The sequence below is a fragment of the Conger conger genome, chromosome 9 (assembly GCF_963514075.1).
Source record: "Conger conger chromosome 9, fConCon1.1, whole genome shotgun sequence".
Classification (NCBI taxonomy): domain Eukaryota; kingdom Metazoa; phylum Chordata; class Actinopteri; order Anguilliformes; family Congridae; genus Conger; species Conger conger.
This window is the reverse complement of record NC_083768.1, coordinates 58,881,384-58,908,230: the sequence shown is the minus strand read 5'-3', so window position 1 is coordinate 58,908,230 and position 26,847 is coordinate 58,881,384. Positions and strand designations below refer to the sequence as shown.

General features: G+C 45.4%; 3 protein-coding genes across 9 annotated transcripts in view; 1 reads left to right on the top strand and 2 right to left on the bottom strand.

Moving 5' to 3' along the window:
• LOC133136484 (putative HLA class I histocompatibility antigen, alpha chain H) overlaps positions 1-8,502 on the bottom strand; it is a 143,962-nt gene extending 135,460 nt beyond the window's left edge. For 3 of the 6 annotated variants that reach the window (XM_061254010.1, XM_061254007.1, XM_061254004.1), the window contains exon 1: positions 8,321-8,501. In XM_061254010.1, the coding sequence (XP_061109994.1) occupies positions 8,321-8,411 (91 nt within the window). In that variant the 5' untranslated portion in view covers positions 8,412-8,501. Of the gene's footprint in view, positions 1-712; positions 1,016-2,107; positions 2,387-3,025; positions 3,287-8,320 lie in introns of all 6 variants that reach the window. The other 3 variants (XM_061254009.1, XM_061254005.1, XM_061254011.1) reach the window with 3 other exon arrangements.
• Positions 8,503-10,761: 2,259 nt separating this feature from the next.
• On the top strand, positions 10,762-20,823 carry tspan13b (tetraspanin 13b). Its single transcript, XM_061254017.1, has 6 exons — positions 10,762-10,946; positions 14,880-15,047; positions 17,869-17,949; positions 18,528-18,641; positions 19,275-19,385; positions 20,295-20,823. Exons 1-6 carry the CDS (start codon positions 10,884-10,886, stop codon positions 20,367-20,369), a joined length of 612 nt encoding a protein of 203 aa, XP_061110001.1. The 5' UTR covers positions 10,762-10,883; the 3' UTR covers positions 20,370-20,823.
• Positions 20,824-24,025: 3,202 nt separating this feature from the next.
• The window catches only part of agr2 (anterior gradient 2), a 4,204-nt gene continuing 1,382 nt past the window's right edge, over positions 24,026-26,847 (bottom strand). The window contains exons 5-10 of one of the 2 annotated variants that reach the window (XM_061255173.1): positions 26,391-26,454; positions 26,244-26,296; positions 25,536-25,612; positions 25,240-25,303; positions 24,775-24,858; positions 24,026-24,297 (exon numbers count right to left, since the gene is read on the bottom strand). In XM_061255173.1, the coding sequence (XP_061111157.1) occupies positions 24,248-24,297; positions 24,775-24,858; positions 25,240-25,303; positions 25,536-25,612; positions 26,244-26,296; positions 26,391-26,454 (392 nt within the window). In that variant the 3' untranslated portion in view covers positions 24,026-24,247. The remainder of the gene's footprint in view (positions 24,298-24,774; positions 24,859-25,239; positions 25,304-25,535; positions 25,613-26,243; positions 26,297-26,390; positions 26,455-26,847) is intronic. The other variant, XM_061255174.1, reaches the window with a different exon arrangement.

Sequence of the window (26,847 nt, the reverse complement as noted above, 5' to 3'; positions counted from 1 at the left end):
CATGGAGCCGCCTGTACACACACGCACGCACGCACGCACGCACGCACGCACGCACACACACACACACACACACACACACACACACACACACACACACACACACACACACACACACACACACACACACACACACACACATACATACACGCACACACAAACGTGCACATACATATACGCGCAAATGCAAACGCACACACATGCACAAGCATGTTAAGTATAAATATACTGCTTTTCTGACATCTTCAATCGTACCTGACTGCCAATAATCCCCTCAGTGAATCAGTGGTTAGTGCAGTGAGACAGAGGTCCTACAGAGTGAGGCTCAGTGTGTTTGTAAAACTCCCTCTGTTCCTCCTGTTTGTGATGTCACTGCTGCGATTCCCCTCTCTCACTCTCACTCTCTCCCTCTCCCTCTCCCTCTCCCTCTCTCTCTCTCTCTCTCTCTCTCTCGCTCTCTCTGCCCTCTCTCTCTCTCTCTCTCTCTGCCCTCTCACTCTCTCTCTCTGCCCCCTCTCTCTCTCTCTCTCTCTCTGCCCTCTCACTCTCTCTGCCCTCTCTCTCTCTCTCTGCCCTCTCTCTCTCTCTGCCCTCTCTCTCTCTCTCTCTCTCTCTCACTCTCAGTCTCTCTCTCTCTCTGCCCCTCTCTCTCTCTCTCTCTCTCTCTCACTCTCAGTCTCTCTCTCTCTGCCCTCTCTCTCTCTCTGTCACTCACTCTCTTTGTTGCTCTTGATGTTCTTCTCTGTGACAAGCAGAATGATGTCATCCTCCAGGCTCTTGTGCTGCACAGTGCAGGTGTATTTGTTCCTCTTCCAGTCCTCAGGCTTCACGCGCAGGTCAGACCAGGTCTGGAACATTCCGTCCCCATTGGGCACCGTCTCCCCCAGCTCTACGTCCACATCCAGCTCCTGTCCGTCTCTCTTCCAGGTTACCATGACGGCACGGGGGTAGAATCCGGTCACATGACAGGTAACAGGAGAGGAGGTGTCTTTCTGCAGTAGAGAGACCTGAGGCTTAACTGAGAGAGAGAGAGAGAGAGAGAGAGAGAGAGAGAGAGAGAGAGAGAGAGAGAGAGAGAGAGAGAGAGAGAGAGAGAGAGAGAGAGAGAGAGAGAGAGAGAGAGAGAGAGAGAGAGAGAGAGAGAGAGAGATTTGAGTATCATAGAAACTGCTGATCTCCTGGGATATTCACGCACACTAGTCAATGGTGCAAAAAATAAAATGAAAAATAAGTCTAATAAATACCTAATAAAGTGCTCTATGAGTGTATATAGTAAATGTACTCCATTGAGCCAGCGTGTTACAGTACTATACTGCCATCGAGTAGTTGCATCTTAATAATATAATAACATTACAGTGACTAGCAGTAAAGCTGGAGAAGGATTTGAGTAAAAAGAGAATAGACTCCAGTCTGTCAGTCTCAGTCTGCTTATTGGCTATTTTTAATCAATATATCACAGTAAAACCCTGCAATCGCGCAAATGTGGATCACAGGAGCATTTCATTCTGACTGTTAAAAGATGTTGAGACAGACATTTATTATCGGGGGCAGAAGTTTCTATAATGCACTGAGCACCTTGGACCTGCTACAGCACAGGCTACTGTAAACCAAAGCAAGGCCACTTCTAGCGGTTTTGTTTGCGTCTGTAAGGTAATAATCGGTACATTTCCCACACGTTCAGCGTCTGTTCATAACCTACCTGAGTGTGTATGTAAAGTTAATCTAATGGAGGCAAGTGCACATCCAATGAAGGCTAGTGGAAAGACCACACGGCTAGAGAGCAATAGGCCACCCGCACCCTGAGAATGCACTTATCAAACATTACATTACATTATTGTTATTAAACTGAGCCAGACAGCTGTTTAAAGCTAAGCGCCCATCACATGCTTCAGAAAGGATCTCACATGTGTGTAGGGATTCTATGGGAGGGATTTTGAGTTTGGCCTGATAACGCTGGCGATGAAAACATTTCCCCTGCTTTTATTCACACAGTAACTGGAACAGGACTTTTTCCACTTTTGAACTTCACAATGAGGCGACTCAGCATGTTAGGCATTTTGTTGAATGTGCAGAGTGGCGGTGACTGGTGGTGCTCTCAGTGCTGCTGTACCTCTCCTCTCCAGAGTGCTCTTCCCGTAGCTCACGTACTTCTTCAGCCAGTAAACACACTCCTGGGTCAGGTACCGCTTCTCGTACTCAAGCTCAGCTGGGTAGTGGTTCCATTTCCATGCACTCAAAAACCCCTCCTGCACAGGTGTGATGTAACTCCAGGTTCTCATGTCTAAAGCAATGAAATCTTCCCCATCATATCCATACTGATCAAACCCTGTTGTGTTACCGGTCTCATCATCCCACTCACAGCCGTACATGTACTGAACAGTGTGCACACCTGGAGAGAGAAAACACACACAGTCACTGCACACATCCCCCACACACACACACACACATCGACTACAGCCCTGACCCCTCTGAGACTACAGCTCTGACCCCACTGAGACTACAGCCCTGATCCCACTGAGACTACAGCTCTGACCCCACTGAGACTACAGCCCTGATCCCACTGAGACTACAGCCCTGATCCCACTGAGACTACAGCTCTGACCCCACTGAGACTACAGCCCTGATCCCACTGAGACTACAGCCCTGACCCCACTGAGACTACAGCCCTGACCCCACTGAGACTACAGCCCTGACCCCACTGAGACTACAGCCCTGATCCCACTGAGACTACAGCTCTGACCCCACTGAGACTACAGCCCTGATCCCACTGAGACTACAGCCCTGATCCCACTGAGACTACAGCTCTGACCCCACTGAGACTACAGCCCTGATCCCACTGAGACTACAGCTCTGATCCCACTGAGACTACAGCCCTGATCCCACTGAGACTACAGCCCTGACCCCACTGAGACTACAGCCCTGATCCCACTGAGACTACAGCCCTGATCCCACTGAGACTACAGCCCTGATCCCACTGAGACTACAGTTTTGTTTGTCTGTGTGCATGTTTACATGTGAGTTTACTCACCCTGATTATGGTTGAAACGCTGCATTAAAATTCCAATACTATCGTTGAAGGTCTGCTGTGCACTACGTGATGCCTCACTGTTTTTGTTCCAGTAATCTTCTCCCACATTCTTCTTTATCCACTCAGTTTTGGGGGTCTCCCTCCTGATGTTGCTGTCATAGTACGTAAACGGCTCATCATCCACCAGACCCACAGTAGTGAACTCTGGGAAGTCAATACCCGGTGTGACAGCAGTGTAGAAGTACTTGAGAGAGTGAGAGGCTGTGGACACAAACACCTTCATTAGAATCATCACAACATACAGAACTTCTGTGACCACAACTTAAGATACTGGAGGGGATGTTGGAAAAGCTTATGTCAATAACTATTATTTTTTAGTTTACAGCACTTTTTGTGGAGCCTACTGCATACACTCATGATACACAGTGTAAACTTGCGCACACACACACACACACACAGACACAGACACACACACACACACACACACACACACACACACACGCGCACACACACACAGACACACAAAACACTCATTGCTGCAAGCTCACGATCACCTTATATCCAATAGCTTTTGTAGTTGCGTTTCATTTCATGTACAAAAGGCTTAATTCATGTTATTTAGCATGTGTCTAGGATTATTTTTTTTTATTTTGCATTTACACAGTCCATTAAATGCACCTGAACTGGTAAACAGGTTTATTTGTTTGTGGGGGGAAATTCTGTAAGTTAGGAAAGGGTTCAGAATAGAGCTGTACCATCTCTGCATGACATTAAATCAGTATTCAAAAGCATAAATAACACTTGCAGCCAACTGGACACCAAGAAATTCACATCCATTTCTGTTCAATGCATATAAACGTCATCCGAGAAACTCAATTAACATCGACAGTTTCAGTGTTAGATCAATTCTTACAGCACACATGGTCTGGACTCATCTGTACTCTGTTAGAGTTGAGTTTTACTGGAGTGCAGGCAATTATCCAAAGTTAATTCAACAGAAGCAGTGTCAGAGAGAAGAAACATCACTACTCTGGAAAAAACCCTCAAATAACCGGCTCTGCACCACTGCTGCCACCATCTACAGCTCTGACAGACTGGAGAACACAATAATCTGATTGGCTGAGAGAGTTCACTCCCAGCCAATGGGAGAGGAAGCATCATAAGTCTCCAGGTAGATCGGAGACGAGAAGGTTAGTGTCCGGAAATTGAAAGTAACTAGCTCTGTTTGCTTATTTTGCCAGCTGTCTTACACCTAAAATAAAATACGGGGATCTAAACTTTTGGCAGAGAGGAATGGGAGATTGGGGGGCTCCTCAATCCCTGAACTGGCCATTGTTTCCACTCACCAAATTGCACAGAAGAGTTGACTTAAAAAAACGCAAATGCACACAGCCTCACCACAACAGCACAAACAATGCAGTAACCAATCGCAGCACACAAAGGAAACCAAGCAGGAACACACAGGTACAGTGTAATCAGTACAGAACAGAACCGTCAGCACAGAGAGGGTGAGGCTGGTAAAAAAAAAAAATTATAACCACACACACGCACACACGCACACACGCTACACACGCACTCACACACACACACACACACACACACACACACACACACACAGCTCCCTTACAAGAAATAACTGCAGTTCAACTGGAGTTGCTATGATTGTAACTGCGCTAGTATTGCACTTTCTTCACAGTAGTTTCTGTAGTTTCTGTGTCTCTACAAACAAAAACACTGCTGTGAAGGCAGAGGAAGAATACACTGCTAAAACCACACAGGGAGTCGTGTGTTCTACCGGTTCAGTGACAATCCTTACAATTGGGAACCTATTTATTTAAAAAAATAAAACAACAAAATCGACTCCATCTAATTGATTTATCTTGTCACAATTTGTTGGATGTAAACGAAATCCATATCTGCCCAATCTGAAAAATCAACGCAATATTCTTATTCTCACCAGAAAATACATAGAAAATAATGACATTTTACCAGACGTGGTGGCATGGGTGCTACATTACATTACAGTTATTGAGCTGTCGCTTTTACCCAAAACAACTTACTGTTGATTAGACTAAGCAGGGGCCAGTCCCCCCTGGAGCAATGTGTGGGCTCAAGGGCCTAACTGCTGCTCTGGCTAAACCGGGGCGTGAACCGCCATCCTTCCAGGTCCCAGCCAAGAACCTTAGTCACTCAGCTGCACTACCAGCTGAACCAGTTTTCATTATCAAAATCCCCATTTGCTTATCAAAACTTTCCAGCCATGACTCTCGTTGTAGCAATGTGAAAAACAATCGAATCAGCGATAGACTCATTATGAGGCAGAGAAATAATCATATCAATAATCATCAAAAAAAATTAAAACAGTCATACACCAAACAATATGCTTTAAAAATAAATTGTTTGGAACATCATCAAGGGCAAGTGTTAATGTAGTTTAAGAAATAAGTAACTTTATTTTTGAATGCTCAATTGTATTACTATGGAATGAATGTGTGTGTGGAACAAGTCGAACAGCAAATAAAAATAACTTTTTTTATATAAAATCTACCAAGGTTTTTACAAATATTTATGTTTTCATTTAGCGGGTAAGTAACACCTGAGAAACATAACTAAAGTGACTTAAACAGGACGATTGGGACAAAGACATTTTCTGTACTACATACAGATTTATAATCAAACAATTCAGCGAGATCAATTTCTGTATTCCCATATTTGAGCTGTTGTGTTGTTCTTGGTCTGTATTCTGTTCTCGTAAAGCTCTGCATATGGAAAAAGTTACTCTGGAAAACTCTGTTTGTGGATGAAACAAACTATCGAGGCAAACAACGATACTGAGCGTTGGATTTTCATGTGATTTGTTGCATTTGACATCAGTGTAAAAGGGAAACTGAGCACAGTTTCCCAAATAGTCTAAAGCAGGGGTTCCCAAACTCAGTCATGGGGACCCCTGTGTATGCTGGTTTTTGTTCCAACCACAATTGCAATGACAGAACGTTACCAAAATGTTTCTCATTTGCCTTCCATGTTCAGAGGGATTATTTACCCCCTAAAGCCACATTTTCTCAGACATAGCTATGCATGTCATGATGAATAAAACGCTTGTGTTTTTATTGTGCTATATAGCGAACAATTACAAAAAGGTCACATTTCTTTATGAAATGTTAGACTGAGGTTAAACAACGGGCCCCTACTTAGGTTGCTGAACACATTCATTTCTTTCAGAAATTTATCTTCAACACAATGCAGGTTTGGCTCATAATCTTTTTTTATTTCAATCATATTCGTTAGTTTTAGTGGCCAGGTGTCCACAATGTCAGCAATTACGAGCCTATTGATCAGTCTTTAGATTGATCAGTTACAAATAAATTGCCTTTTTTACGTAATTGCTTGCAATATAGCACAATAAGCACAATATGAACACGGGAATGTTATAATTTGTGGCCATGTCTGACAACATGGTTTAAGAGGGAAAATAATCCCTTGAAACATCAATAGCACATAATTAATAAATAAAAAATAAACTCTGGGATTGCAATTGTGGTTGGAACAAAAACCAGCATACACAGGGGTGCCCCAGGAACACAAACCAGCATACACAGGGGTGCCCCAGGAACACAAACCAGCATACACAGGGGTGCCCCAGGAACACAAACCAGCATACACAGGGGTGCCCCAGGAACACAAACCAGCATACACAGGGGTGCCCCAGGACCGAGTGTGGGAACCCCTCATACAGTACACCCTTACAGTATGCTAGCTGTGTCCATGCATTGACCGTAGGTAGTATAATTTAGCAAGCTAGACAACATTAAACTCGGTCAACATACTGAAATTAAATACATCTGCTTCTACACTTTCATCCAGAATACAGTAGGCCTATATGAATGAGATCATAGCAATATACAGTCTGTACCCTCTACAATATACACTTTAACGTAGGATCAATTCATTAATCACACCAATTAAAAAACTGTATGCTACTTAACGTACTGACAGTTTGTGGGCAAGTTATGTTGAGTGATACAACATATGTGGTCCCAAATAGGACACATGGATATGTGGGAAATAAATCATGCTTTTGGAAAGTGCTAAATAATATATTGCCTCTAGTTGTAAAATGCATAATTGCCAATACACTTTACAGAGAACTACTCCAAGGTTATGAATTCTTGGAGAGATTTGAATCTGAAACAATCTGCCCGGTGGCGAGCGCATGTTTGACGTACAGCAGACATTGTGCACGGCTGGAGCAGCTGTCAGAGATCTGTGCGGATACCTTGATGGAGAGCAGCCTGGTGTTAGCGTAAGGGCTGATCAATTCAATTTTCTGTCTTCCGAGGCTTTCAGCAAATGCAAACATTTCTGACTTAATCCCTTCCCCTGCTCTGTAAACACGCTGACGTTGAAACGCCATTGGCTGAGGCAATTAGAACTCATTTTCAACCAATGAGATTGAATTATTGTACAGTTATACAATGTTTTGGTACAGTGTCGGGTCTTCAACTGTATATTTTGAACCCGAATTTAAGAACTATAAACACAGGCAGAGGGTGTCAACATGTCAGTGAGCCTTTTTCAATGGTAGGAAGGGATTTACAATGGTCTTGTAACAATGATTTATTATTATTTATTGTAGCTTTAAATTAAAACTTAGTTTATTTTGTGATGAATTGATTAATGGATAATATGACCGTGACTCAAGGTCCTACAGCACCACAGTAATTGCAGGCTAAGTCACGTCACTGACGGCTATTGAAAATCTGCGCCCAACCAACCGGCACATTCTGCAGTTCTGCAGCCCCCAATCTCCCATTCCTTTCTGCAAAAAGTGTAGATCCCCGTATTTTATTTTAGCTGCCAAGATAAGCAAACGAAACTATTTACTTTCAGTTTCCGGACACTAACCTTCTCGTCTCCGATCTACCGGAGACTTATGATGCTTTCGCTCCCATTGGCTGGGAGTGAACTCTAAGCCAATCAGATTATTATGTGTTCTCCAGTCTACAGTTGAACCTTTTTTTCCTTTTTTCAGTAACAAGCCTTCCGTATGCACGCCATGAATACACCCTAAGCGCCTTCGGGTGATTAGAGCGCAGTAAAAATAAGCCAGAATAAAACACATTTTAAAACCGAGTGATTTTTCTAATCAACATTTCTTTAAACTATATTCCGTTTTTTAATCAAACTCGTGTGAATACAAAACATTTCAAAGTCAAACAGGAAAAACAATTCCATACGACTACCTAGTAGTGAAAGGGTTGAATATGTGAATATATTACTTAATAATATACTTACCGGCATCTGTTGTGGGAAATCCACACAGTACGACCCAAAGAAGAGAGTTCATCCCGAGAAAAACGTTCAGATAACGCTTCTTCTTCAACATGCCTGGCTTGATGTTGCTGCCGCAGTCCCTGCTGATGTCTTCCTCGACCTCGCTGAACTCGAATGAGATATGGGGTTGTTGCTTTCCGTTTCTGAGAGGGCTTGCTTTCAGTCTTGCGAAGCGAAACACAAGTTCCGATAAATCACGAGCGATGGATAACTCTAGTGCGCCATCTACTGGTGAATGGTAGCGCCGTTAGAAAATCTCTTGGAAAATTATTTCCGTTCAGCTACGACTGGAGGTGCCTTAATGCTGTTAATATTCTGTAACTTCGAATAAGATTCCGAGTTACTAGTCGACATTTGGACCAGAATATAAGGCGTCAAGATGCTATATGTAGACGAAAAGATGCATGCATGTGCTGACCTGTAATATTCACATTTTCCCAAAATGTGAATTAATGCGTCCACTGTAAACGCTCCGTCCATTTTATCTATACTTATTATATTCGTGACAAAACAAGGTAAACGTTTAGACAATTCGCGCATGCTCATTTGCGTCTTCAAACAGACATTATAGAACGATTAAAATGATTATGGAAGACATTCATTCATTCATTCATTCATTCACGGTCAAAAATAAGGCATTTTGATATAATGTTGATATGTGCTTAAAATCAGTGTATTCTGATACTTCAGTGTGGGCCCGGTCATCATGACGCTACACACACGGGTACTGGGGGTATTCCTGAACTGTAAGGCACAGGGAATATAACCTGCACAATGAGTGTTCTGTTTATCAAAACCATTTTTGTTAAACTGGGCAGTTGTTTGCAACAGTGTGATATTTCTGTTGGAATGAGCCAGAACAGCAAACTCTGGTGGCCAAAGCCTAAATTTCATTCAAGTAGACATTATAACAGTCCATCCAGCCATTCATTCATTCATTCATTATCCTAGCCCGCGTATCCTGAACTGGGTCGCAGGGGGGCTGGAGCCTATCCCAGCATACATTGGGCGAAAGGCAGGAATACACCCTGGACAGGTCACCAGTCCATCGCAGGGCACACACACCATCCACTCACACACTCGGGCAATTTGGACTCTCCAATCAGCCTAATCTGCATGTCTTTGGACTGTGGGAGGAAACTCACGCAAACAAGGAGAGAACATCAGTGAGGGTATAATGGAACAGTATGACATTTAGCACTAAAGAGTTATGGCGACCTCTGTTGATGCAAACCAGGAATTGCAGTCACTCACCTCAAATACCTCAGGTCTAAGCAGGCCCTGAAGGATCAGACTAAATGAATACCCTCCTTAAAATATGAATTTCTGCTCAATTCACTTTGGTGGATTGGATTTGGACTATATTTTATATTAGGTTAACAAATGTATGTCTACAAAAATGTAGTACATAATTTTGAGCCCAAACATAAAGAGAATACATTCGAGGGTTTTTTTTTTTTTTTTAAAAGGTATGACTAATGTGATCTTCCATGGAAACAAATGCTGTTACGCGCCACTGGTGACTCTCGGACCCGTTATCAGCCTTTCCACGGCCCGGTTTAAATGTCGACACTCAGACTGGAATTGCGTTCGCTTTGACGGAGGCATCTGACCCGAACGGAGGGTTTAGCTCCGGCCGATAAATTATAGATGAGCCGCTTCGTGTAACGTGAACCCCACTACACAGCCCATTAGAAAACAACCGTGGGCTAGGCTACATCACGCGGAAGCCATTGTCAGGTTAATACTTTGCCATGTAGCTACCCTTACTTGCATAGCAACTTGTGTCGACTCTGTTTTTGTCTTACTAGGCACGAACAAGGTATGTAAAGTTATTTTCAATGTAAATATAGATAATGATTAAAAAATAATTTCAGCAGGTATGATATTTGGGCAATGTTAGCAGAAGACAATGCGTTGAGTACAACCTATATTAAATAATCATGATCGGAATCACCCCAGGCCATAACAGGTGGATTTTGAACTCCTGAAAAGATCGTTTTATGCTGGTAGAAAGAGGCCCCTTGTTCTCGGTTCGAGACGGTCGAACGAAGAGCACGTACTACTACGCATAACCAAAATATTGTACAGTTATCTAATAATATAAGCTCAATTTAAACCCACACAGACGATATGAAAACGAGGGATGCTTCGTGCAAACCGTTCAGTATTCCCCACCTGTTTTACCTGAAACGCTTGACGGCGGTCAAGCGGCATCCAGGAGTCATGGATCCGGGGCGTGGCTTGACGCTGAGTCTCCGCAATTATTTGCATATGTAAGACAGACACGCCATACAAACCAATCAGAGGCCTCTGTGGGCTCGTGAGGTGCCCGCCCCTCATTGTAGTCATATGCCCAACACCCCCCCCCCCCCCTTTTTTTTTTAAATTTGCTTAGAAGCGTCGGTTGGATTTGTGTCTCTGCGCTAAAGAAACATTCCCGGCTTTACATTTAACTCCGGAATATATTTTTTTTAAAGATAACTCCATTGCCTTGGGACTTTGGGGGAAATCAACGTTTGGGATGGCGTGCGCCGGCTTTACCTGTTCCAAGAACTCCCTCTGCGCGCTGAATATCCTCTATGTTGTAAGTAGTATGCGGTATCACAAGTCACCATATGGCAGCGTATGACACAAATCAGTTGTCTGGGATTTGGTTTATGATTAAAAATGCCAGCGGAAAATTGTGTGACGATATTGTCTCTGGTAAACCAATGCATTCTGTCTGAGCAAGCAACGATTCTTATTAATTATTGAGCTTGTAGCCTATTCTTTGCCTGGTATTAAACGAGGTCCTATTCAATCCAAAGAATCCGATTGCATCTGCTCTAGGGCCGATAAAATTGTTTTAGAATTTAGCCTACCCTCTTTCCCCCTTGTGTCACTTCCTAAGCTGTGCTCTCTGCGAACACACCATCCTGTTATTGTTCGGTCCGGTCTTCCCAGACGCATTGTTTCTTCCGAGCCGGCTGCCCTCTTTTCGGAAAAGACCGTTTATTTGGTGTGTTCGCTTAGCCGCAGAGTTTACAGTTGTCAAATTCTTCAAATTGTACGCGTCTTGGCAGTATTAATGAGAACCCAAACCGACATAACTTGTGTAAATATAATATCTAAAGATGTGGATTCGGCGTTTTATGTTTGTGTATAACTGTCTTGGTTTAAGCCCTGTTCTGTCCCTACATATAAACGAAGATAATTGCGCTTTACATTTTACTCGCCCGGTTCTGTGTAAATCGTGCTGAGTCAGATTGCGGGCTGTTTTTCTGTGTCAGATTGCACACATTGCGCCATTGTTTTCGTTTTATCGCGTTATGTGAGGGTATATCAGATAATGTGCGTTCAACGTCCACCTGCGGCACACTACCTCGGCCTGTGACGGGGAGTTAACGCACAAACGCGCCGAGTTCAGCGGACGGGTTTCTCCAGTGGCACAGAACGAGATGTGCCCTTGGAGAAAGAAAATGGGGGGACTCAGAACCGTTGTTCCACGAACTTTTCCCGCTTCAGGCGTCCCCTACAACCACCACACTGTTGTACTCACACTTTTACACTCAAGTAGGCCTAGATGTAAGTATGTCTAAATCACCGTTTTGCATCACGAATCTACACAAGGCGTTTTTTGGTACAGTATAAACACTTAGGCCGAACAATCACAAGAATTAATAAATTAATGTGTAAATCAGGCCATGTTTATTTTTATGAATGTCTGTAGCATCTAATAAAAAATACAAACAAAATGAGTAAAATGAGGACCTTCTGGCACTAAGAACTTGGGCTACAGGAGCTTTGGTGGTGACAGTTCAACAGTTAAAACAGTCTCCGTCAAAAATCAACCAGAATTTAGGTGCTTTATGGACTCAAGTTTCCAGTTTTCCTTGTGCCTCCTTCAGGAAGCCTTTGTGTATTAAACTGATTAAAACACATTTTTAAACATGGCATTATCCATAGTTTAGCAGATACAGGGCTCTGAAAATGGCCACCAGTTTTGTGGGCTGAAGCTTATCTGATTGTATGTAAGAAATATGAATTAAATAAAAGTAGTTAACTTATAGTAACTACAGAGTGCAAAGAACACAAATTGAGTACAATTCTGTCACAAATGGGAATGTAGAACGCATGAAGGGGATATCAACATAAATCTGAAGACTGAAAAGCCCAGATGTGGGTATAATCATATACTTATGACATGGTCAAAAATAAGGCATTGTGATATAATGCTGATATGTGCAGAAGCTTTGTGAAAGCTTAAAATCAGTGTATTCTGATACTTCAGTGTGGGCCCGGTCATCATAATGCTTTACACACGGGTACTGGGGAGCATTCTAGAACTGTAAGGCACAGGGAATATAACCTGCACAATGAGTGTTGTGTTTATCAAAACTATCTCTGTTAAACTGGGCAGTTGTTTGCGACAGTGTTGGAATGAGCCAGAACAGCAAACTCTGGTGGCCAGAGTCTAAATTTCATTCAACTAGACATTAGACTCCACACAGACACGGGGAGAACATGCAGACTCCACGCAGGCACGGAGAGAACATGCAGACTCCACACAGACACGGGGAGAACATGCAGACTCCACACAGACACGGGGAGAACATGCAGACTCCACACAGACACGGGGAGAACATGCAGACTCCACACAGACACGGGGAGAACATGCAGACTCCACACAGACACGGGGAGAACATGCAGACTCCACGCAGACACGGGGAGAACATGCAGACTCCACACAGACACGGGGAGAACATGCAGACTCCACACAGACACGGGGAGAACATGCAGACTCCACACAGACACGGGGAGAACATGCAGACTCCACACAGACACGGGGAGAACATGCAGACTCCACACAGACACGAGGAGAACATGCAGACTCCGCACAGACACGGGGAGAACATGCAGACTCCACACAGACACGGGGAGAACATGTAAACTCCACACAGAAGCAAGAAACACGCTACATACTGAGGCCCCGTAATGCGCTTCGCCCAGCTGGCCTCAGTGAGGGAGAATCAGGAGGAGGTTTGACCCCTCAAGGGCTGAGTGCAGGCGTGTAGGAGGCACCTGTTTTGCAGTCGGCAGTGTGAGAGCGTTTGATGTGGGCTGGAACGGATGACATTGGCTCCTATGCTCGAGTGCCAGTAGCGTCTAGCATTCCGCTACCTCTTTCTGTTCCAGTACTTTTCATAAACTGTATGTAAGCATACTGTGCACCTGTCTGTGACTGCAACCACCAACCCCCCCCACCTGTCTGTGACTGCAACCACCAACCCCCCCCACACCCCCCACCTGTCTGTGACTACAACCACCAACCCCCTCCCCCACCTGTCTGTGACTGCAACCACCAACCCCCCCCACCTGTCTGTGACTGCAATCACCAACCCCCACCTGTCTGTGACTACAACCACCAACCCCCCCCCCCACCTGTCTGTGACTACAACCACCAACCCCCCCCCCCACCTGTCTGTGACTACAACCCCCCCCCCACCTGTCTGTGACTACAATCACCAACCCCCACCTGTCTGTGACTACAACCACCAACCCCCCCCCCCACCTGTCTGTGACTGCAACCACCAACCCCCCCCCCCACCTGTCTGTGACTACAACCCCCCCCCCACCTGTCTGTGACTACAATCACCAACCCCCTCCACACCTGTCTGTGACTACAACCACCAACCCCCCCCCCCACCCCACCTGTCTGTGACTACAACCACCAACCCCCCCACACCTGTCTGTGACTACAACCACCAACCCCCCCCACACCTGTCTGTGACTACAACCACCAACCCCCCCCCCCACCTGTCTGTGACTGCAACCCCCCCCCCCACCTGTCTGTGACTACAATCACCAACCCCCCCCCACGTTTGTTCAGATCGTATTCCCGACTCACCTGGCGTCTCCAGTTTCTGTGCGTATTTTTACCCCCTCTGTACTTGAAGCTGTACTGTTTGGGTTAAAGTTTAAGCTTTCTGACGATCGCGCACTCTATCTCCGTCGGGCCTTATCCAAGACGTCTTGTTAACGGCGTCGTAAAATGTTCAGTTGTGTTGTGACCCAGCAGATGTACTTAAAACCAAATCCTGTTGAAGTGTTTTTATTTTTTGAAATAGTACAACTGCATCCAATATGTTGGTCAAATGTATACATACAATTATACCTTAATATACTGTCCATGAATACAGTGTGTTTGGGGCGTGAAGGTTAATCTGAGGCCCTTATTCCTGATGGGATGAGTGGGCTGTGTTTGCAGACTGTGTGGACTGTGTAAACTGCACTATGGCAGAAACACGTTGAGTAAACTAGCCATCGTTTACCTGAGAACACGTTTACCTGAGAACACGTTTACCTGAGAACACGTTTACCTGAGAACACGGGGAAAAGGTGCCGCATCCTGATCGTTGGGGCTGTATCTGACTCATTATTTCGGTATAAATTGAGCCTCCATCTTTCATTCCCTCCCTCTCTCTCTCTCCCTCTCTCCCTCCCCCCCTCCCCCCCTCCCCCCCTCCCCCCCTCTCAGATGGTGAGCCTGCTCCTGATTGGCTTTGCCGCCTGGGGGAAGTGGTTTGGTCTGGTGTCTAGCTTCCAGGTTGTGGGCGGAGTCATCGGAGTGGGCGTGTTCCTGTTTCTGGTGGCGGTGGTGGGGCTCATCGGTGCCATGAAGCACCACCAGGTCCTGCTGTTCTTCGTATCCTTTACAGTGACCGTCGTGCTAATACGTGCTAATGTGCGCTAATGCCACCAGGTCCTGCTGTTCTTCTTATCCTTTACAGTGACCATCGTGCTAATACGTGCTAATGTGCGCTAATGCCACCAGGTCCTGCTGTTCTTTGTATCCTTTACAGTGACCGTCATGCTAATACGTGCTAATGTGCGCTAATGCCACCAGGTCCTGCTGTTCTTCGTATCCTTTACAGTGACCGTCGTGCTAAATATGTGCTAATGTGCGCTAATGCCACCAGGTCCTGCTGTTCTTCGTATCCTTTACAGTGACCGTCGTGCTAAATATGTGCTAATGTGAGCTAATGCCACCAGGTCCTGCTGTTCTTCGTATCCTTTACAGTGTCCGTCGTGCTAATATGTGCTAATACATGGTAACGTGTGCTAATACGTGACAACGCAGGAAAGAGTAAGGGAGCATATTTAGGAAGTGTTCTTTTGTAATGCAGTAAAGACATGCACACACACTCACACACTCGCACACACACACTCACACACTGACGCACACACACTCACACTGACACATACTCACACACACACACTCACATATGCGCACACACACTCACACTTACACTCGCACACTCAGAGTTCGCATGTTCTCCCCGTGTCTGCGTGGGTTTCCTCCGGGTACTCCGGTTTCCTCCCACAGTCCAAAGACATGCAGGTTAGGCTGATTGGAGAGTCTAAATTGCCCATAGGTATGAGTGTGTGAGTGAATGGTGTGTGTGCCCTGCGATGGACTAGCGACCTGTCGAGGGTGTATTCCTGCCTTTTGCCCAATGTATGCTGGGATAGGCTCCAGCCCCCCTGCGACCCAGTTCAGGCTAAGCGGGTTAGGATAATGCATGAATAAATGAATGAATGAAATAGTTTTGAAACGTTGAGAGTTTTTGTTGCCGTCTCATTTTTTGAGGATATGAACATGATCTTCATTCTGAACTCGGACAACTGTTTAGAGGAACCCATGGTTTTTAACACCAGACGGAACAGCCACTGCATTTGAATACTTTAGATGTCATGGAGTTACTTCAGGAAAAAAGTTTAGCCCTGAAATTATATTCACCTGACTCATTGAAGCCCTAACGGGTAAATTACCTGGGTCTGAGTCTTGGTAATCATCTTTAAGAAAAGTAAGAACGAATAATCCAAAAGTGTTCCCAAACTTTTTCCACAGGACCCTTTTTCTTTTTTATATAAATTTATAAACAGTAAAAAAATGAAGACAGTCAAAGTCGGCTTTATTGTCAATCCAATATATGTAGACATACAAAGGGCTGAAATTGCGTTTCCCTCTCATCCACGGTGCATAATAAATAAACAGCAAAAGACAACACGACAAGACCAATTCAAGATTAAAAAAACAAAACTATATATAAATAATAAATAACAAACATTTTTAAAAAAAAACTAAAAAAAAAAAAAACAGATTTAAAATATATGGTACAATGTACCCTGTAAATCTTGCTTTAGAATTTGCAGATATGTTCAGGTTTGCTTCCGATCGAGTACAGATTCATTCCAACAGCCATTTAAAGCAAGGGTGCCCAATTTTTTGCACCCCACAGCGTGCATGCACACACTCATTTCCCAGCTAGTAAACAAACGGTAACCCTTTTTTAAAAATCTATTTGTCCAGGAAAAGGCAGCAGAGGCTTCCCGCCCGGTGATAAGCACACAAACCCACAGAACCACAAACCCACAGAACCACAGAACCGGGGTGGATTCACTCTGACTGCTACACTCTGTTCCTCTGCTTGCAGGAGCAGGCGATGGGTATCGGTGACCCCACATCTATATTTCATGTGGAAATAGCCAAGCACTCGATACGCATGTTTTATGAGTGTCATTACTCACTGTTATTGATAAGTAGTTGCTCATTGTTGCTGCACAATTAATTTATATTTATGCCTCTGTGTTGTTTATGATTATTAATTCAAAATGATATAATAATTGTACTGTACCAAGCCTTTTACAAAATGAGTTACGAAATAAAAGATGGATTTGGATAGTTTTTAGCCGATGGTGGTTGAGTGTTGGGATGTTATGTTTCTCCATGTCGGGACACTGGTGCTGCATTCTGGGTAGCCGTTGCCATAGTTGCGAGCTGTTTATCAGACATGGCCCATCTGCTGTAGAAATCCTTGGTACAGAATTCCAAGATTAACATAACCGTGAGGATGCCTAGTCCCTCCCCCCTGCCCTCAGAGGGGGGGGGGGGGGGGCAATTAAGCCACTCCCACGTGAGGCGGCCAAACTCGGCTTTGGCAGGAGTGGAAATCCCGGCAGTCCAGCCCTGGGTGGGCATCTGCATCAGACTGATGTCTGCATCAAGGACCGACGCCTTAGCCCTGCGCCTCCACGGAACCAAGCTTAGATGTGTATTGTGACAAATGTTTGGAAAATGCACAATACAAATACTTTGCTGAGATTTTCCTCTGTCCGTGTTGAGTTTGTGTTGAGTGGTTTTCCTCTGGGTTGATGGATGGTGTTGAGTTTGTGTTGAGTGGTCTTCCTCTGGGTTGATGGATGGTGTTGAGTTTGTGTTGAGTGGTCTTCCTCTGGGTTGATGGATGGTGTTGAGTTTGTGTTGAGTGGTCTTCCTCTGGGTTGATGGATGGTGTTGAGTTTGTGTTGAGGGGTCTTCCTCTGGGTTGATGGATGGTGTTGAGTTTGTGTTGAGTGGTTTTCCTCTGGGTTGATGGATGGTGTTGAGTTTGTGTTGAGTGGTGTCATGGTCACTGCTGAGGATGCGTGGTTGTTTTGGGTTTTATTCCTTGACTGGGGTCCAGTACATGATCATCCTCTCCATGGTGTTTGTGGTGCAGTTCTCAGTTTCCTGTGCCTGTCTGGCCATCAATAACGACCAACAGGTACGTGTCTCTGACTCATTACAGCCCTTTCCCGCTGTAGAGCTGAACCAGGCTGGCTCATTATAGCCCTTTCCCACTGTAGAGCTGAACCAGACTGGCTCATTATAGCCCTCTCCCACTGTAGAGCTGAACCAGGCTAGCTCATTACAGCCCTTTCCCACTGTAGAGCTGAACCAGGCTGGCTCATTATAGCCCTTTCCCACTGTAGAGCTGAACCAGGCTGGCTCATTATAGCCCTTTTCCACAGTAGAGCTGAACCAGGCTGGCTCATTATAGCCCTCTCCCACTGTAGAGCTGAACCAGGCTAGCTCATTACAGCCCTTTCCCACTGTAGAGCTGAACCAGGCTGGCTCATTATAGCCCTTTCCCACTGTAGAGCTGAACCAGGCTGGCTCATTACAGCCCTTTCCCACTGTAGAGCTGAACCAGGCTGGCTCATTATAGCCCTTTCCCACTGTAGAGCTGAACCAGGCTGGCTCATTATGGTCCTTTTCCCCTGTAAAGCTGGTTCCCCTCTCCCGTGGTGAAAGGCACTATATAAACATGGCCTTTCATGTCTCTGTGTTGGTCCTCTGTAGCGCCACCTTCTGGAGGTTGGGTGGAATAACTCCCAGACCACCCAGGGAGACGTGGAGAAGAACTTGAACTGCTGCGGCTTTAGCTCTGTGGATTACAACGGGACCTGTCCAGCAGTAAGACCTCTATATGTGCAGAACACTAGAACTGGAACCCTGTTAGAACTCTGTGACTGAAATGTGCTTCATTTAAACCATCCCCCTCTCTCCCTTTCTCCCACACTCTCTCCCCCATCCCTCCCTCCCTCCCTCCCTCTCTCTCTCCCTCCCACACTCTCCCCATCCCTCCCTCCCTCTCTCTCCCTATCTCCCACACTCTCTCCCCCCATCCATCCCTCCCTCCCTCTCTCTCTCCCTCCCACACTCTCTCCCCCATCCCTCCCTCCCTCTCTCTCCCTATCTCCCACACTCTCTCCCCCATCCCTCCCTCCCTCTCTCTCCCTATCTCCCACACTCTCTCCCCCATCCCTCCCTCCCTCTCTCTCTCCCACCCACACTCTCTCCCCCATCCCTCCCTCCCTCTCTCTCTCTCTCTCCCTCCCACACTCTCTCCCCTATCCCTCCCTTCCTCTCTCTCTCTCTCCCTCCCACACTCTCTCCCCATCCCGCCCTCCCTCTCTCTCTCCCTTCCACACTCTCTACCCCCTCCCTCTCTCTCTCTCCCCCCCCCACACTCTCTCCCCCATCCCTCCCTCCCTCCCTCTCTCTCTCCCTCTCTCCCACACACTCTCCACCCCCTCCCTCCCTCAGACCTGTTTCTCGGGACTGTCATGCCACACGTGTGCAGACCTGATCCAGCAGCATGCTGGGGAGGTTCTACGCATTGTGGGAGGGATCGGACTCTTCTTCAGCTTCTCTGAGGTATGCCCCCAGAGAACGCCCATAAACACCAGAGCCATTCTGCACTAGAACCACAGCCTTTTCACACTCGGAAAATTGTAAAATAGAATTGTAAAATTCCAGGGAATTTTCATACTGGAACTGGTGGCCTTCAACATTCTAGAATCAGAACCCTCCCATACTCTAGAAATGGATATCTTTCACATGATGGAACCAGAACCCTTCCATACTCCAGAACCAGAGCATTCACATTCTAGAACCAATGCCCTTCAACACCCTGGAACCAGAGCCCTTTAACACTGCAGATCATGTTCATTGTCCTGTGTGGTTGGGTTTGGTGCAGTTGAGAATGAAACGGCGTGTGTATAAAGCCCAGTTCAAACCAAAGAATCACAACGTGTTGAAACCATTTTAGAATATTGCGGAGAGGAGCTACAGCGTGAAAATTCCCATCTCAGAATGTGGTGCCATCAGACATTCCATCTACCCACAGTTTTAGAACGCAACACCAACGTTTTTGTAGCCAGCAGGCTGGCAGTGCAGTGTGGGGGGCGAGGACCTCCTGATCGAGGAGAGGCCGTGTCTGTATGACACAGATTTTAAAATGAGCTCCCGCTCCATAAATAATCAAAATGTGCAGCTCCAGCAGAGCCTGGGTGTCTGCCGTTCAAATTCACACACGTAAGAATTCACCCTCATCTGACATGTCCCGCTGTTTGTCCTGTGACCTTGATGTGCTTTTGGATAAAAGCATCTGCTAAATAAAATGTTATGTAATGTAAGTACATTTTTCCTCGATGCTATAGTAACCTTAAACTGCATGTTTTGCAGCTTGTCCCATCAACAATCTTTGGTCCGAACTGGCCTGCAGGGCTCAGCGTACTGCTGTCAGTCAGATTTTGACCCCTCCTCTTTTTGTCTTTGTTACAGATTCTGGGGGTGTGGCTAACATACAGATACAGGAACCAGAAGGACCCTCGAGCCAATCCGAGTGCCTTTCTGTAACTCCCGCCCCCCTGCCCCACCCCCACGCTCGTGGACTCTGTCATTTCCTCGTTCATGAACAGTCTCCTCCCCTGAGGTGGGCGTGTCCCGCCCCCGTTTGAGTGACGCGTTCTCTGTTTGACTCGCTGTCCTGCTGTCTCTCAGGAAGAGAGCCTTAATCTCCATGGCAACAACTCTCATAATAGAGGGTGATTGAACCTTGCTCAGACTGTGGGGTGGGAACTGGGGAGACGGGAAGAGGCGGGGCTTCATCAACCTCACAAAGGGGCGGAGCCAGCATGAGCTGTCAATCACTGGTTTAAACATGTTATCCAACAACTGGTGTGGTTCTCCGCTGCAAAGTGTTTGAGTTTGGCCTGGTTCAGGCCACTGACGCAAAGCATTGCATTAGAGACATTTAATGTTGACTTGCATACTGTAGTTTTTTATATTTTTATATAAAAAGCTACGCATTGTTATGGGTACAGTTCTCTTCATCTCTTTCTCTGTCTCTCTCTTTCTCCTCCATCTGTCTCCTGGTCCGTCCATCCCGATATTCAGCCGTTTCCTGGCAAAGTGGTTTTATTTGGTAAAATGTGTGAATATTCCTTGGTTAGGAAGGAAAAGGACTTGCGTGTGATCGAATGTGAACGCTGTGATTTAGACCACATTACTGTAGGTGCATGATTGAATGAGACTTTTACGTTTAATTAATCAAAATATTTAATATCTAAGATCAGCGAAGGTCGGCTATCTGTTGTAAGGGACATGTATAAATGCTGTAGATTTCTTCCTTTGAAATGCCTTCAGTTTGCCTGTTCTTTTTCTTTTTTTTCTTTTTTCTTTGCTGTGGAACCGTTCCAAAGCTGCTAGTTGTAATTGTGTGTGTGTGTGTGTGTGTGTTTGTGTGTGTGTGTGTGTGTTGTGCGCACTATATATTTATGCACATGCGAATGCATACACTATTAAAACAGAAGTCCAGCCTGTCCGCTGGAGGGAGTGTGAAGAAGAGGGCGTACCTGCTGAAGGTGAAAAGGCAGGGGGAGGCCGTGGTTCTGGGGGAAGGCCGTGGTTCTGGGGGGAGGCTGTGGTTCTGGGGGGAGGCCGTGGTTCTGGGGGAAGGCCGTGGTTCTGGGGGGAGGCTGTGGTTCTGGGGGGAGGCTGTGGTTCTGGGGGAAGGCCGTGGTTCTGGGGGAAGGCCGTGGTTCTGGGGGGAGGCCGTGGTTCTGGGGGGAGGCCGTGGTTCTGGGGGAAGGCCGTGGTTCTGGGGGGAGGCTGTGGTTCTGGGGGGAGGCCGTGGTTCTGGGGGGAGGCCGTGGTTCTGGGGGGAGGCCGTGGTTCTGGGGGGAGGCTGTGGTTCTGGGGGGAGGCCGTGGTTCTGGGGGGAGGCTGTGGTTCTGGGGGGAGGCTGTGGTTCTGGGGGGAGGCTGTGGTTCTGGGGGGAGGCTGTGGTTCTGGGGGGAGGCTGTGGTTCTGGGGGGAGGCTGTGGTTCTGGGGGGAGGCCGTGGTTCTGGGGGGAGGCCGTGGTTCTGGGGGGAGGCTGTGGTTCTGGGGGGAGGCTGTGGTTCTGGGGGAAGGCCGTGGTTCTGGGGGGAGGCTGTGGTTCTGGGGGAAGGCCGTGGTTCTGGGGGAAGGGGCTGGGGACAGCACTGCTGTGACAGGGAGCTCTTTTCAGGAGCTTCGGCTCGGACACCTGGAGGTGAAGGTTCATCCTCCCGTCAGGACCCTGAAATCCGGCCGCTCTGTAAAACACACACCCCGGCCTTCCCAAAATCACGATTAAAGAAAGAATAACCGTATAAAAGTTCTAATTGTCTCGGTTGTGAAGTCTATTTTGGTTTGAGTCGATTATTCGTATCCAACAATTTAAATTGTTTGCTTTTTATGTGTTACGTTTGAAATATTTTATTAGTTTTGTTCTAAAAATATGCCAATCTTCATGTTTATTATCTTAATTCATTGTCTTTATTTTTCATCCAAGTGGGAAAGAAATACATTTTTGCTTTTTTCACTTTCTGCACATCTGTAAGACGTGTATTTGATGAAAATGATGACTAATCACATTTTGGCGATAAGGCTATAGTCTTATGCGTTTGGCTATTTTCCACAGAAATACATTTTTCATAAATTCATTCAAATACATTATTGAATTTATTTCACCATGGTATGCATAAGCAATTTTTATCTTTTATCTTCTTTTTTTTTACTTCACATTTTGGACGTATTTTGTATTTTACTGCATCACATTTTTTCTGCAAACATATTTTATTAATTCATTTCTTCTTTGCATAAAAATGGCATTAGACCATATGGCTAATCAGTAGCACTAATTATACAGGAGAAAAGAAAACCAGGCTTGATTTCGATTTGAGGGCAAGAATGGATGATTCCTGCTCTATAGTGTCACATCCCAAAAGTAAAGAATTTGGATCGCTAAAATCAGATACTCCTTGTCCCATCTCCTTAACCCTTATCCTATCCCGAATCCCACTTCCACTTTAACCCATTTAATCAAAACCCGAATCCCACTTCCACCTTAATCTCAAATTTTTCCCAGAGATGAGAACATCTAAATCTGTGGTATTAGTTGTCCTTTGAAACAAAAAGTGCTATACAAATTAAATTTGGGCTGCACGGATGGTGCAGTGGGTAGCACTGCCGCCTCACAGCAAGGAGGCCCTGGGTTCGAATCCCCGTTGGCCGGGGCCTCTCTGTGCGGAGTCTGTTCTCCCCGTGTCTGCGTGGGTTTCCTCCGGGTACTCCGGTTTCCTCCCACAGTCCAAAGACATGCAGGTTAGGCTGATTGGAGAGTCTAAATTTCCCAAGAGTATGAGTATGAGTGTGTGAGTGAATGGTGTGTGTGCCCTGCGATGGACTGGCGACCTGTCCAGGGTGTATTCCTGCCTTTCGCCCAATGTATGCTGGGATAGGCTCCAGCCCCCCTGCGACCCTGTTCAGGATAAGCGGGTTCAGATAATGGATGGATGGATGGATGGATGAATTAGTAGGTGGAAAAAGTGCATTTTATGGCCAATATGAAATATGGCCATAAAATATGATTTTATGGATAAAGTGTTGTCCTTACTATCCATAGGCTAAATTACCATATTCCCCCTATGCCGTAGTCTTCATTCCAGGCATCTATTTTATCAATATGTCATGAAGCACAATAAACATAATAATACCACAGTGGTGTAAACCATACTTAAAAACCAAAAAAACGAAATAGTGTTATTTTCATCTAAAAAGTCTGAAATTACATAATTTATGAAATATAGTACATATACAAAACAGACGTGCATTAATATTCTTTTTTTCTTTTCACTGTTTGGACCTACTCTAAAGCAATTTCTCCACTCAAAAACATTTATACATGTGACCCAGTTGTTGGAAATTTTCCCTGTAAATTTCCTTTTAAAACCTAAAGAGGGAGATAAGGTAGTTCTCCCTGTGGCATTTGAAAACATATTAATTTAAAATTGCCAGCCCTATGTCGTGATTGGTCCAATACAAATTACATCATGCTCACCTGATTGCCACAAACAGGACATGGGTTGCCTGGCAACAACCTGTTTGACAACTTTTTGTCAACAAGTAGGCTGTCAGAAGCTGGATTCAAGCCAGAAAAAAAAGCCAGTGAGTTTTGTTTCAAGGAATTTTTGTGTTTTTTATATTTTATTTTTGAATGCAGCTGTGTTTATTAAAAAGACAACAGGATTCTTGGCAATAAAAACTACAACAACAAAAAAAAACACGAGGCAAAAGCGAAGATACAGAGAGAGAGAGTCCTGCCCTGTGAGGTTCTCATCAGAACACAATTATGACGTCATAACTCTGCCCCCCCCCTCTTGGACAGTCAAAGGGCGCATGTCAAAGGTCGCAAGACTCCGTCCAGTCCTCAAAGTTCACCCTTCAGCAGCTGCTTGGCCTTCTGCATGTTGCTGATCACTGTTAGGAGAGAAGGGATGTGGAAAAGCGCAGTTATCCAGCTAACTCAGTCATCCTGCTTTGTGGAACAGTGCAGTTATGCAGCTAACTCAGTCATCCTGCTTTGTGGAACAGTGCAGTTAAGCAGCTAACTCAGTAATCCTGCTTTGTGGAACAGTGCAGTTATCCAGCTAACTCAGTCATCCTGCTTTGTGGAACAGTGCAGTTATGCAGCTAACTCAGTAATCCTGCTTTGTGGAACAGTGCAGTTATCCAGCTAACTCAGTAATCCTGCTTTGTGGAACAGTGCAGTTATCCAGCTAACTCAGTAATCCTGCTTTGTGGAACAGTGCAGTTATCCAGCTAACTCAGTAATCCTGCTTTGTGGAACAGGGCAGTTATCCGGCTAATTTAGCAATCCTGCTTCATAGCTGAATCCAAATGAAATTCTCTTCAGTTTTCTTTTGATGCCAGGAGTAAGTGGATAGCTGTACTCACTCAGGTTGACGTCTGAGGGCTCGTACGCGTACATGCGGTTGGAATATCTCCCTGTGATGTCAGCTCTGACCGTCATAGATGGATCTGGAAAGAGAGGGAGGGAAGGAGGTTAAGAAACAGACGGATTAAGAGAGGGAGAGAGGAAATTGGAGAGAAGGAGGGAGGAGGAGTATAGAGCAGAGGATATAGATGAATATTTTTAGATGAATATTTACACAGCCACAGTTTCCAAGGAAGCGCATACTACTAGTACTACTAGCATGCTACTCGTACTAAATTTCAGGCTGATTTTCAGTGAAGTGTAGCAGGAGCAGTGTGCTAAGTAAGGCCCATGTTGGAGACAAAGCTTCTGGAACTGAGGTGACCGTACAATCTCATTGGATCCTGACTAATCATGACATCACAGTCAGTATCCTCAGATCTCATATTCTATCCCACAATTCCCACAGGTGTCACGTCACTCACCGACAAACAGGATCCTGGGTACATATTGACCGTCTGGAGAGAGATGCTTATCTGTGGTTTCATACTGTCAAGAGAGCAGAAATATTAAACGAATTTAATTACAGACTGAGATATTTCATTTTTATAAGTTTTTGGACAAAGACTCACTGAACTATGCCTCCTTAGATAAAAATACATTTGAGGAATCGCTTGGGAAGATGTGTGTTTCTGACATTTCCAACCCACTTAAGGTTAAGTTTTTGAAACTAGGGAGTTATTCTGCTTCCACCTAACTGTGGCTCACAGGTCAGACTTACCACGAGGTTGAGAAGGATGAAGTCGTCATCCGCCAACTTCTGGATCTCTTTGCTGTTGGCAACAGCCTTCTTAAGAGCTGTGAACACACACACACACAAGTATAAATATATCAACAGTTTAAAATAAAACACTGATCTAGTGAACTAACATCAACAGCAAGGATCATCAAATCTGGCCCTCAAATTCAAATCCGGCCCTGGTTTTCTTTTCTATCTGCTAATTAACTAAAGAAATAGTGCTACCGATGGGTCAGACAGTCTTCACAGCTGACTGCCAGGTAAAGGGAGGGTGGTCACACCTGACTCCCAGGTAAAGGGAGGGTGAACACAGCTGACTCCCAGGTAAAGGGAGGGTGAACACACCTGTCTCCCAGGTAAAAGGAGGGTGGACAACCAGATGTTCTCAGCCCTCGAGGACCGTGATTTGATGATCCCTGATCTGCAGTAAACAAACTTACTTTTCCTTTATTTACAGTAGACACACATGTAAAAATATGTCAACGGCATTCATTTTATATACATTTTTCACTAAATTCAGTATTTATTTTATACTTAAATGTTTTTTGTGCTTTAAAGAAGCACTGACACGTTAAACATGGCTGCCTAGTTCACATTCTTCTGCTTCTCACACTGATGTGTCAGATGTAGTAACCGACACTACTTTCTCATCGACACTAACTTCCCAAACTAAAATGGCGGCCGTCTCACCCAGGCTGTGCGGACAGTCCTCCAGGTGAAAGATGACCATCAGGGGCTTGTTGCTGAAATGGAAACAGAGCAGCACGTGTTAGTTGAGCATCGGCACGCATCGGCATGGAGACACGCAGGCGCACGGAAAGTTCTGGAAAGTCTCACCTGGATTTGGCTTTGTACAGCGCCTCTTCGTATGTCTGAGTCCACATCAGCTCGTCACCCCAACCTGGAGATGAGAAAGCCAGTCGGGTCATGTGACTAGGGGCTAAAAGCTTGCATATCTATCTATCTATCTATCTATCTATCTATCTATCTGTCTGTCTGCCTGTCTGTCTGTCTGTCTGTCTATCTATATATATCTATCGAGATGTTTATCTCTTCATCTATCTACCTGTTTCTAAATGAATTAATGTGTTTGTAATGATATGAGAGGGCTGTGTGTGTGTGTGTGTGCGTGTGTGTGTGTGTGTGTGTGTGTGTGCTACTTCCAGCAGTAATGCAGGACTGAGGGCTGTTGGTGTGAAACTGAGGCTGGAACTCCTGCTAATAAAATACAGATTGGCATACGGGGGCACTGCACTATAAAATGCCCTCAAATTTGGGCTGATGTAACAAGAGC